Source organism: Electrophorus electricus, chromosome 22 (assembly GCF_013358815.1).
Source record: "Electrophorus electricus isolate fEleEle1 chromosome 22, fEleEle1.pri, whole genome shotgun sequence".
Taxonomy (NCBI): domain Eukaryota; kingdom Metazoa; phylum Chordata; class Actinopteri; order Gymnotiformes; family Gymnotidae; genus Electrophorus; species Electrophorus electricus.
Genome location: NC_049556.1, coordinates 4,724,933 through 4,737,432, shown reverse-complemented (window position 1 = coordinate 4,737,432; position 12,500 = coordinate 4,724,933). Strand labels below are relative to the sequence as shown.

The window sequence follows — 12,500 nt, the reverse complement described above, 5'->3', positions numbered from 1 at the left end:
GGCCTACACACACAGAGCACCAACCAGCATTGGACACACACACAGATCACCAACCATCACTGGACACACACACAGGTGACCAACCATCACTGGACACACACACAGAGCACCAACCATCACTGGACACACACACAGATTATCAACCATCACTGGACACACACACAGAGCACCAACCATCACTGGACACACACACAGAGCACCAACCATCACTGGACACACACACAGAGCACCAACCAGCACTGGACACACACACAGATCACCAACCAGCACTGGACACACACACAGAGCACCAACCATCACTGGAAACATACACACAGAGCACCAACCATCACTGGACACATACACAGATCACCAACCAGCATTGGACACACACACAGAGCACCAACCAGCACTGGACACACACACAGATCACCAACCATCACTGGACACACACACAGATCACCAACCATCACTGGAAACATACACACAGAGCACCAACCAGCACTGGACACATACACAGAGCACCAACCAGCATTGGACAAATACAGAGCACCAACCATCACTGGACACACACACAGAGCACCAACCATCACTGGGCCTACACACACAGAGCACCAACCAGCATTGGACACACACACAGAGCACCAACCATCACTGGGCCTACACACACAAAGCACCAACCAGCACTGGACACATACACAGAGCACCAACCAGCATTAGACAAATACAGAGCATCAACCATCACTGGACACACACACAGAGCACCAACCAGCATTGGACACACACACAGAGCACCAACCATCACTGGGCCTACACACACAGAGCACCAACCATCACTGGGCCTACACACACAGAGCACCAACCAGCATTGGACACACACACAGGTGTTATGCAGTGAAGGTGTACTATATAACAGCGTTGCTTCCGCCTTTTGTTTTGTATGACTAATTGGAGATACGTGGGGAGAACCTTCCGAAATGAACGCCGGCCGAACCTCGGTGTCCTCACCGCTGGTGACAGCTCTGCTTCCGATAACGTGCTGAATGAGGCCTTTAAGATCAAAATATGCTTAGCTACAGGATTTTCACTCAAAGTACTATGTATGTATGAATATAATAATAATAATAATAGTTGTTGTTGTTATTTTGTATTATGTTGTTGCGATATTCCATTCATAGTGCTGCGTTTGAGTTTGAATTTTAAGAGGACATGCGTAGTCACAAAATAAATATAGTTTTACAGAATTAAGCCTCGGGACTTCCATTTTGATCTGTAATCTTCGGCTGTGGCAAAGTTTAAACGATGGTAGTTAAGGTTTAGTCTGTTTAGTGAAATAGTCACTAAATGTCCTCTACTGGCGCAGTTTGTGGGATCAGAAGGTTAAAGAAATATGATTATCATAGGGACTTTAAGATTATTGCTTCTACCGATTTCGGATTAATGAGGTCAGTTTGCGAGGAGAAGGTTAGTCTCGCGGTCGAGTCTCGGCGACAGAGACTTTTTAAGGCGTTCCGGTAGAGGTCGCTATGCGTCACTATTTAAACAACTGCGCGGATTGAACGGTCCAGAGATCGGTAACAAACAGGTGGTATGTAGTACCGTGGAAAGATAAGTCACGCAGGGAGCTCAAGTTGCTAAAGATTAGGTCCAAACTGTTTGGTTACACGTTTTACACGCCGCATATATTTACGAGGCTGTAAAAGTTGGGTTTGTTTGGGCTGCTCTCGGGTGCTTTGCGCTTGTCGTGGCGCTCTAAACTTGCCGCGCACACACACACACACACACACACACACACACACACACACACACACGGTTTCGCTGTTTCACAGAGCCTTGCTGTTTGCGGATGCGCGATGCCCGAGGCACTGTCTCGAGAGGATGAAGCCGCCCCGGGTACGTTCGCGTCCGGTGGCTCGGACGGGTCGCCGGGAGCGATGCGCAGCGCCTGCTATACTAACCAGACTTTTGTGGACGACGACGGCAGCACGGCGCGCCAGGCACCTGCAAGGTAGCGCTCGTACCACCACCTTCTCGACCTGTTAATGTATTAAGTTTGTTGTATTGTTTATTATATAAGAACAATATGCGCACTGTTCTTGCGCTGTCGCTGGTAATTACGGTATCCTAATTACAACTAGCGCTATATTGTAAGTGTTTTTCAAATAAGAAATTGTTGTGCCAGCCTGTGATCTAATTATAGTTCAACTGTTGTCGCATTTTTTAATTAACTCTTCCAGTTCTAGTACTCTTGTGAAGTGAAGAGAAAGCCCATTTTGATGTCGTGGGTGTATATGTTACGCATCGTTATGTGTGCAGTCATACAAAATCTCTTAACACCTCCTGTCCCAAAACTTCTCCATAGCCCACCGCTGCAGGAAGAATCGGAATGTGTGTGTGTGTGTGGGGGGGGGGGGGGGGGGGGGGGGGGGGGGGGGGGGGGGGGGGCGGGGGGGGGGGTGTATGTGAGTGAGCATGTTACGTTCTGTTCAGTTCACCTCTAGTCTGCCATCCCTATTATTCAAAAAATTGCAAATGAACAATGGACAAAATTCTCTTTACAAGTGATTATTTAGATATTTTAAATATATAAAATATTTATATTAGATAGATAGATAGATAGATAGATAGATAGATAGATAGATAGATAGATAGATAGATAGATAGATAGATAGATAGATAGATAGATGGTAAGTTCTGTAAGCACTGTTTGATGTTGAATGTCATTTGCACTGAACAGTACATACAGTTTCATGTAGCAATGATAGTCTGTGTATGTCACTCACACATACACCAACACACACACACGCACACACACATACACACACGCACACACACGCACACGCACACACACACATACACACTCACACACACACACATAACACACACACACACACACACTCACACACACACACACACACACACACACACACTCACACACTCACACACACACACTCAGGGGTAGATATCCCTCTCTTTGCCTCTCCTGCACGTTGTCATCCTGTTTTCTGCATAATTTTGCATTGCGTGTTTTTTTTTTTCGTGTTGTTTACACAAGAACTGCGCTGAAGAAGTAAACACAGGCTGGTCTCTCTAGCCACTAGTCTCTTTAGCTATTGTGGGTTGTGCTTCTATGTCATTCAATCATCCATTCATTCGTTAATTTAACAACCGTTTTTTTCTTTTGAATGATAAAAGGCACACATGAATTTTACATTCTCTCTGCAAATGAACTCGGAGCTGTTACTGGCATTTTCACACTTCCTGCCTTTCCTCTGCCCCCCCCCCCCCCCCCCCCCCCCCCCCCAGTGCGACCTCTGACCCTCACACCCTCAACGGTGTTGTGCTGAGCATCCAAGGACTCAAGATGACCACCGGCGCGTCCGACGTCCCGCCCCTTCAGTGCCGGGCCCGCTTCCGTGAGCTGCTCCTAGGCGACCAGCCATGCCAGAATGAAGACAGGTACAGTCCTCGCATCGTCGCCGACGGTGAGCCCACAGGCTCACATTTTTTAGCGTTTGCCCAAAACACGCCTGCTCACGCTCACCAAACGGGTGGTCAGCGTTTACTTCCAGGCATGCTTACCTGTCCACAACACGGCGTGGGACATGCGCGGGACACGCTCGAAAGCACATGATGCTTACGCGCGTTCCAGAGGCACCGCGTGGAGTCCCTCGCTTAGCACTCGAACGGGTGATACCCAGACGCCAGAGAAATTGGCTATAAAAAATAAAAAAAATCACATAGACGGTATCATTTAGGTCTTATAAACTTAAGGTGAAGGCAGCCGGTCTAATCTGCCTGAACTGCGGTCAGGTTTCCTAGAGCACATGAATAATTCCTAAAGCACTTTGAAAAATGGGTCGAGAGAATGTCCTTACGATCCGGATAAGGTCGAGATGCGACGCGGCTTTGTGCGGGAGTACAGCAGCGTGTGCTCGGTCTGTAGGATGGGCCGACCCCTGTGGTGCGTTCGGAGCTCTAGGCTTTGTCGTGTTTGCGGACCTAATATTCCAGTGTCACGATAGCCAACTGAACAGATGCACTCTGTACGCTGTACTCTGTGTAGCGGCACTGAATTCCAATAAGAGGTTATTCTGGTTTATTTGATGTTGTTTGTTTTTGTTGATTTTAGCACCATTACTGGGCATAAGATGACATTACTGAGTCACACATCAGGGCACTGTAGCACAGCAGGGTACTGTAGCACAGCAGGGCACTGTAGCACAGCAGGGTACTGTAGCACAGCAGGGTACTGTAGCACAGCAGGGCACTGTAGCACAGCAGGGCACTGTAGCACAGCAGGGTACTGTAGCACAGCAGGGTACTGTAGCACAGCAGGGCACTGTAGCACAGCAGGGTACTGTAGCACAGCAGGGCACTGTAGCACAGCAGGGCACTGTAGCACAGCAGGGTACTGTAGCACAGCAGGGCACTGTAGCACAGCAGGGCACTGTAGCACAGCAGGGCACTGTAGTACAGTACTGTAGCCTTCATAACCTATTCCTAAAAGGCAGTGCCTTTCAACATAAAGCTGCTGGAATCGATTTGTCGTGACTCATCTGCTCAAGCTCGCTGGGTAAGTGGTTGGCATTCACCTCCAGATATGTTTATCTTCTGCCACCAACAGAGGGAAACCTCCATCCAAACTTTCCACCAAAGCCTCTGCTTTCAAAGGCACACATGCTTAAAGCTCCACCCTCCAAAGACACGCCCATTTAAAGCTCCACCCTCCAAAGATATGCACGTTTAAAGCTCCTCCTTCCAAAGACACGCCCATTTAAAGCTCCTCCCTCCAAAGACATTCAAGTTTAATGCTCCTCCTTCCAAAGACACGCCCATTTAAAGCTCCTCCCTCCAAAGACATTCACGTTTAATGCTCCTCCTTCCAGAGACACGCCCATTTAAAGCTCCTCCCTCCAAAGACATTCACGTTTAATGCTCCTCCTTCCAAAGACCAAGCTTGGCCCATCCTTCTATGTGCCATACACACAAGCTTAAGAATAGCTTAACTGACATTGCGGGGAGGGCCGCTTCTTTGTAGAGGGGTTGATTAGTACAGCTCTGACATTTGTAGTAACTGGCAGCAGAACCTGGGAGAGCAATGGAGGATCTTTTCCCCTTAGAGCAACCATTTCAGTAATGGCTCTAGTCATGTAGGGGAGGGCAAAAAGTCTTTATGTGAAATATATAAATAAATACTTAGAAATAAATAAAAAGTATCCTTAAACCAAATCACTTATATCATCCGTAAGACAGTGTATTTTCAGCACGGGAGCATATATGTTTGTGTTTTCATTCGGGAGATTACTATAAGGTGCTTCGGGAAGCAAGCGAGGCATGTCAAGGCCCAGGAATGCTTTAAGTACCCCGGCCTGGAGTGAGAAGAGAGAGAGAAGCCCTCTCGTGACACGCCGGGGGCATTTAGAGCGGTCATCAGTGCACCACGCTGTCAAGCCAGGGACGGTTTTGGGTCTGAGAACAGTTACGTAACCCAGCGTGCTGACATGAACATTAGAGGAAGATTATCGCTAGCTTGGTGGAGCAGAATTAGAGAATATTACTGAATGTTCTGACGAACCACAGTGCAGCGAGAACACACTAATGTGTTATGTTGAATTTTGAGGACGGGTGTGCGGGGGTGTGTGCGCGCGTGAATGTGTGTGTGTGCGCGCATCGTTTTTCTTGTGACTGAAATAACCTATAGGTGATTTGAATTAGGCTAATTACTGGGTAATGGAGTAATTATTAATTAATGCATTGATTAATCACAGGTATGCTGTGATTGGATAATTGGAGGAGAGGAGAGATGTGGTAAAATGACATAAGGACGTGACGGAGAATGGCTATAACATTTAACAGTTGGATGCTCTCATGGTTTCCTTAGGCATGCACACATAGGCACAATTTCACACACAGGAGAATGCAAACACACAATAATAATAACCTATAGGTGAACGTCACAGTCTTGACAAAGTGCAATAGCGTTAATGTTTATTTTTGCAGAGAACTGTGTTGCTGTGGCAACCGCTGTGGACCAGAGGGGGGAGAGATGGAGAGAAACTATTCGAACAGATATAAGTCGGACTTCCAGTACATAACGACTGTAATAAAAAGTTAAAATACAGCCGTGTAATGTCGAAAGTAAGACGATGTCGCTCTGTATTTGTTCATTCACGCGTTCGTCCAGTCATTCAGTGCAACATTATTCAGTAAATACTGCGGACGCTTGTGCTTGTATAATCGGTACGCGCCTCGGACGCGCGGATGCGCACGAAACTGCGTGTAGGCGAGTTGTTTTGAACTCCGCCACGGTAGCGCGTATGCCTGCGCGAACGGTTCCCTGCGGGGACCTTTATTACCGAAGGTCTCTCTCCGGTGTCTCCGGTATGGAGACGAAGAGCGCGGTGCCGTCCTGGGTTAACCCTGCTGTGGTTACATGGAGGTTGGACTCTTTCGGTAGCGATGCTGGGCAGAGGTATCGATAATAACTAAGCGCGAGTCTCTCTCTCTCTCTCTCTCTCTCTCTCTCTCTCTCTCTCTCTCTCTCTCTCTCTCTCTCTCTCTCTCTCTCTCAACAGTTTTCTCTCGATCGATTACGGACCGTGAGCGTTGTCGACACCCTTAGCGTCTGAGGTTTTCACACAATTTCTGTGTATAAGGTTAAAATTGCTCTGATCCAGTAATATCGCCATGCCTCGGATCCTTGTCAAAGTCTGTAATTTATTCGATCTAATAATTGACCGGTTTGACACCATTCGTTAGCATTAAGATGTTCGTCACTTTAAAATAAAGTTTCAGCAAATGCGTTGGTTTCACTCTCCTTTTCTTCATGCTCGTGGATATTTGACGCACGTTCGGAGGGCCGCGCGCGTGGGGCCCATAAGCACTAAAGCTCGAGCAGCGGGTCAGTGAGCGTGATCCCTGAGTTCCTGTATATGTCCGCGCCGATTGTTGCACTGGTTGAGTGAAATATGTTGATGCGTTGGACTCCAGCACAAACAACATGCCCTTTTAACATGCCGGGTTTTGTAGAGGACTTTAATTTAGTGATTGTGAAATGTTGCCTTAACAGTATCTTCCCTTAATGCTACTTACAACGTGTGGACATGCAATGGCCACACCACCTTCCCAGAGAGAGAGAGAGAGAGAGAGAGAGAGAGATTACTAAATTGTGAGAAAGGTTTTCACAGACATCTGGAAATACAGTGTTGCTTTATAAAGACATGACTCAGTGCGTGTGTGTGCACGCGCTTGTACACGCAGTATGATGATTTAGCTATATTTCAGCAGGACCTCTAATTAGCAGTGATGACAACATTGATCTGGTCTCTCTTTCTCTCTCTCATTGTCTCTCTCTTTTCCTACTTGCTACTTATTATTGTTAATTTGTCATACAAAGCCACATTGTTCATTCTTAAAGCACCTGTAAAGAGGACCAATATTGCTCACTGAAATGAGCCTTAACAGAACAGCACAGCAAACTGAACCAACTAATTAGAAGCCAGCTTGTACATGCTTAACTGCACGGACTGCTCGCGGTCATTTGGCATGAATGAATATCGTCGTCTTAACCAATAACAGAGGTCCCACGGAGACTGTAACCATGTGTCTTGTGCTGACAGAGTGCACGTGGAGTTCTACGTGAATGAGAACACATTCAAAGAGAGGCTCAAGTTGTACTTCATCAAAAACCAGCGCTCTAGTAAGTTGGACATGCAATCGGTCAGTTTTATTCTGCCTTAACACCACCCCTTTACACCACCTGTTTACTCCACCTCTTTCCTGTGCTCACCGAACCTTTATTCCACCTGTTTCCTGTGCTCACCATATCTTTACACCACCTCTTTACACCACCTCTTTCCTGTGCTCACTGTATTCTTACATCAACAGCTCACACCTTCACTCGTCTTCACCATTGTGGGGATTTCAGTGTTTGTTTTTTGTCCAGCATACCTGTGATATCTGTGTCTGCTCACTTAAGCGCCTGTCACAAGTTTTAAAATGTTAAAGGCTCGGCACAGGGCTACTCCACGTCTGAGTTTGGGGAAACAACACCTCTAGCAGTTAACTTGGAGAACACAGCAACACTAAAACCATTTTTTACTCTTTGAATCCATTCCTGCCCCTGAACATAACGCACACCACTAAGATCTACGGTGGCCAGCGGAGCTCAAGTACAGTTTTTTAGCAAAGTTGTCATGACTTCACTTTTGAGCAATGAGGTGGGCTATTTATTAATAATGCTTCATTATTTAAGTATAGATGATGAATGACATCATGCCAGACATTCCAATATTCTTTGTTCAACGTTTTTGTAGCCGAACAGACAGAGAAGGTAGAGGAGTGATGAGTTGTTGACAGGATATCAGTGTGAACACAGACAAGTCTCCGGCCGAGAACAAGTTAAAATATCTAACCGTTTATTTGAATTAGTAAGAAAAGTGGCAGAAATCAACCAGTGCTCCTTTGAACAATTTTTGTTGTTATTCTGTGATCTGTTTGATCCTTATATGTGATGGCCACAGCTTTACATTTATGGTGTTTATCTGACGCTTTTATCCAAAGCAACTTACAATTATGGCTGACTACAACTTGAGTAATCAAGGATTAAGCTCAGGGGCCCAACAGGGACAACGGTGGAGCTTGAACCAGCAACCTACTGTTTGCTAGTCAAGTACCTTAATGACTAAGTCACCACTACCCTCATGTAAAGCCTGATTATTCTGGGACCACAGGGAACATCACCGTGTTCCTGTTGATGGGCGATCTTGAACAAATGTTATTTCGATCTGATTGCACTGGGTGATGAGGAAATCTCTGTACAACGTGTAAGGAGTTGAAAAACGCGGAGACTCGACTCAGTGATGGTTTTAATAAGAGTAAATTGTCTGATTTTTAAAAAGGTTTTGAACGACACCAGGTGGAATTTTCAAAGGAGACCAGGGAGATTGAACAGAACAATTTCATTCGGGATGCAGATGATTACAAACAAGGTGAAGTGTATTTTTGGAACGATGCAACGTGATCTTCAAAATCTTCTGAACGGGATAAAAGATTTCCTATACATCAGTAATCCTGGAGACTATAGAAGTTGTTTGTCTCTTCTGCCCCTGCCCCTACCACTACAGAAGCTCTTCTGCCCCTGCCCCTACCCTTACAGAAGTTCTTCTGCCCCTGCCCCTACCACTACAGAAGCTCTTCTGCCCCTGCCTCTACCACTACAGAAGTTCTTCTGTCCCTGCTCCTACCACTACAGAAGCTCTTCTGCCCCTGCCCCTACCACTACAGAAGTTCTTCTGCCCCTGCCCCTACCACTACAGAAGCTCTTCTGCCCCTGCCCCTACCCTTACAGAAGTTCTTCTGCCCCTGCCCCTACCACTACAGAAGCTCTTCTGCCCCTGCCCCTACCCTTACAGAAGTTCTTCTGCCCCTGCCCCTATCACTACAGAAGCTCTTCTGCCCCTGCCCCTACCCTTACAGAAGTTCTTCTGCCCCTGCCCCTACCACTACAGAAGCTCTTCTGCCCCTGCCCCTACCCTTACAGAAGTTCTTCTGCCCCTGCCCCTACCACTACAGAAGCTCTTCTGCCCCTGTCCCTACCCTTACAGAAGCTCTTCTGCCCCTGTCCCTACCCTTACAGAAGCTCTTCTGCCCCTGCCCCTACCACTACAGAAGCTCTTCTGCTCCTGCCCCTACCACTACAGAAGCTCTTCTGCCCCTGCCCCTACCACTACAGAAGTTCTTCTGCCCCTGCCCCTACCACTACAGAAGCTCTTCTGCCCCTACCCTTACAGAAGTTCTTCTGCCCCTGCCCCTACCCTTAAAGAAGTTTTTCTGCCCCTGCCCCTACCACTACAGAAGTTCTTCTGCCCCTGCCCCTACCACTACAGAAGCTCTTCTGCCCCTGCCCCTACCACTACAGAAGCTCTTCTGCCCCTGCCCCTACCACTACAGAAGCTCTTCTGCCCCTGCCCCTACCCTTACAGAAGTTCTTCTGCCCCTGCCCCTACCCTTACAGAAGTTCTTCTGCCCCTGCCTGTGCCACTTTTTCACAGAATGTGGTTAATCCACCAGCAGCAGTTTTCAATCAAGTTCCATTTTGAATAAAATGATGGTGCAGTGGTTCTCCAGTGATAATGATGGTGCAGTGGTTCTCCAGTGATAATAATGGTGCAGTGGTTCTCCAATGGCTGTTGTATTATGAATTTGGTGATTCATAGGCAGCCTAGTAACTCTTTACCAGTAATTACCTTCCAACCCTCAGAGACTGGAGAGATTAATTCTAGATGTTTGTTCCATTATGAAAACACTGAATTTGATGAACAACTCTATGAAGGTTATGTATCGAGTCCCAGCAGTAATTTACATGCTGCCCAAAGTTCACAAGTGGTTAGAGTGTCCGTCAAAAGGCAGACCGATTGTGAGTGTTATCGGCAGTCTCATATGTAGATGCTTTTTTTTCTGTAGGGCAGTGATAGCTCAGTGTTTAAGGTACTTAGACTAGTGAGCTGAAGGTTGTCAGCTCAAGCCCCAGGCTGCTGTTGTTGGGCCCCTGAGAAAGGCTCAATTGCTTGAGTTGTACTTAGTCATAATTGTAATTTGCTTCAGATGAATGACTGTCATTTTTATTCGGTTGTTAAAAACTAGTGATGCTTGATGTTCAGCGCTTTTATATCCATATCCGCCATGAAGGCACAAAGTAAATATGCCAGTTACTTTGATTAGATGTTGCTCCTCTAATATGTGTTAAATATTGCCTGTTCTGAACTGAATTTTGCACAAAATTAAAGAAACATTGGTATATCATCTCTACTGACTCCAAATTCTAACACATTTTTAAGGAAAGCCCCAAACTTGATTTTAAGCTTGCGATTCATTTTCTCGACACGTTCCTCCCAAATTCCTCACACGTCCCTGTAATGTACTGACTGAGATGCCTGATATCCCAGCTGATAATTACAGATGTGGAAAATGTGCACAATGGGGCTTTACACTCCAGTGTAAGTCTTTTAGCTGTCCTCAAGCTGGTCGCCATATTTCCGTACGTGAAAGAATCACTTGCGGCACGACTCACGTTATCTCTTTGATATGTGGGCTGGCTGATGTCGGGCAAACTTTTGGGATCTTTATGCATTTGGATCAGCGAAGATCAGAGCGATATTAGTATAAGTGATGAACATTTTAAACTTGTTGGCCAGTGTCAGAGTGCTTAGGTACGTAGGTATAGAGAAATCTTGCAGGCGATGTCACCTTGACAAATGTTACTGGACATGCACCCTGAACACTATGTCTCCATATGGTCTCAATGAAGAATTAGATGATAAGCCTTTTTGTTAATTGACATATTTTTCTAGGTTGCTTGGTGTTTTATTTACTTCATAATTCACCGTTGTGCTTATGTATTGTGGTTTGATTCTTGTAATTTCAGGCAGAGTATACAACACCTATTTGTGTATATGACAAGTAAACCTTTTTATTTTGTCTCTATAGTCTAAGTGGTCTTTATACGTGATGGTCTGGTGGTGGTGTGATCTGCTTTATCAAAGCCAACATATAGCTCTCGTAACTGCTGAAATGCAGTGAATGGGATTCAGAGACACGCAGCTTGTGTAAAGTTGGTCTTGCATAAATGAGAGCAAAAAGCCTCATTACTTTTTGTCCTTTAGTTATATCTCCTGCAGAGTTGGTGACCTCTGACCTTTTCTCCTTTTGCTCCAGGCCTGCGGATCCGAATATTTAACTTCTGCCTGAAGGTTCTGACATGTGTGCTCTACATCGTACGCGTCATGACTGACAACCCCACTCAGCTCCGTAACGCATGGTCAGAATGAGTGTGTGTACGTGCATATGTTTGTACGTGTATGTGTGTGTACGTACGTGTGTGTACGTGCTTGAGTGCTTGTGTGTGCATGTGTGCAACTGTTTGTGGGGTTGTGTAAATCAAGTTAGATGTACAAGATACTTTAAGAACAGAGTCTAACCTAAGTTCCTTCTTTTCTCTCTGTCTCTGTGTGTGTCTCTCTCTGTCTCTGTGTGTGTCTCTCTCTGTCTCTGCCTCTCTATGTCTCTGTGTGTGTCTCTGTCTGTCTCTGTCTGTCTCTGTCTCTGTATGTGTCTCTCTGTCTCTCTCTGTCTCTGTATGTGTCTCTCTCTGTCTCTGTATGTGTCTCTCTGTCTCTGTATGTGTCTCTCTGTCTCTGTGTGTGTCTCTCTCTGTCTGTGTCTCTCTCTGTCTGTGTCTGTCTCTCTGTCTCTGTCTGTCTGTCTCTCTCTCTGTCTCTGTATGTGTCTCTCTCTGTCTCTCTCTGTCTCTGTGTGTGTCTCTCTCTGTCTCTGTCTGTCTTTCTCTGTCTCTGTGTATCTCTCTCTGTCTCTGTCTGTCTCTCTTTGTCTCTGTGTGTGTCTCTCTCTGTCTCTGTCTGTCTTTCTCTGTCTCTGTGTGTGTCTCTCTCTGTCTCTGTCTGTCTCTCTCTGTCTCTGTATGTGTCTCTCTCTGTCTCTCTCTGTCTCTGTGTCTCTCT

The 12,500-nt window shown here is 46.2% G+C and overlaps 1 protein-coding gene across 5 annotated transcripts in view; it reads left to right on the top strand.

The window, feature by feature from the left end:
* Positions 1 to 1,913: 1,913 nt before the first annotated feature.
* kcnt1 (potassium channel, subfamily T, member 1) overlaps positions 1,914 to 12,500 on the top strand; it is a 31,310-nt gene continuing 20,723 nt past the window's right edge. For 3 of the 5 annotated variants that reach the window (XM_035521607.1, XM_035521608.1, XM_035521606.1), the window contains exons 1-4: positions 1,914 to 1,987; positions 3,286 to 3,438; positions 7,602 to 7,681; positions 11,698 to 11,800. In XM_035521607.1, the coding sequence (XP_035377500.1) occupies positions 1,914 to 1,987; positions 3,286 to 3,438; positions 7,602 to 7,681; positions 11,698 to 11,800 (410 nt within the window). Of the gene's footprint in view, positions 1,988 to 3,285; positions 3,439 to 6,328; positions 6,455 to 7,601; positions 7,682 to 11,697; positions 11,801 to 12,500 lie in introns of those variants that run through there. The other 2 variants (XM_035521610.1, XM_035521609.1) reach the window with 1 other exon arrangement.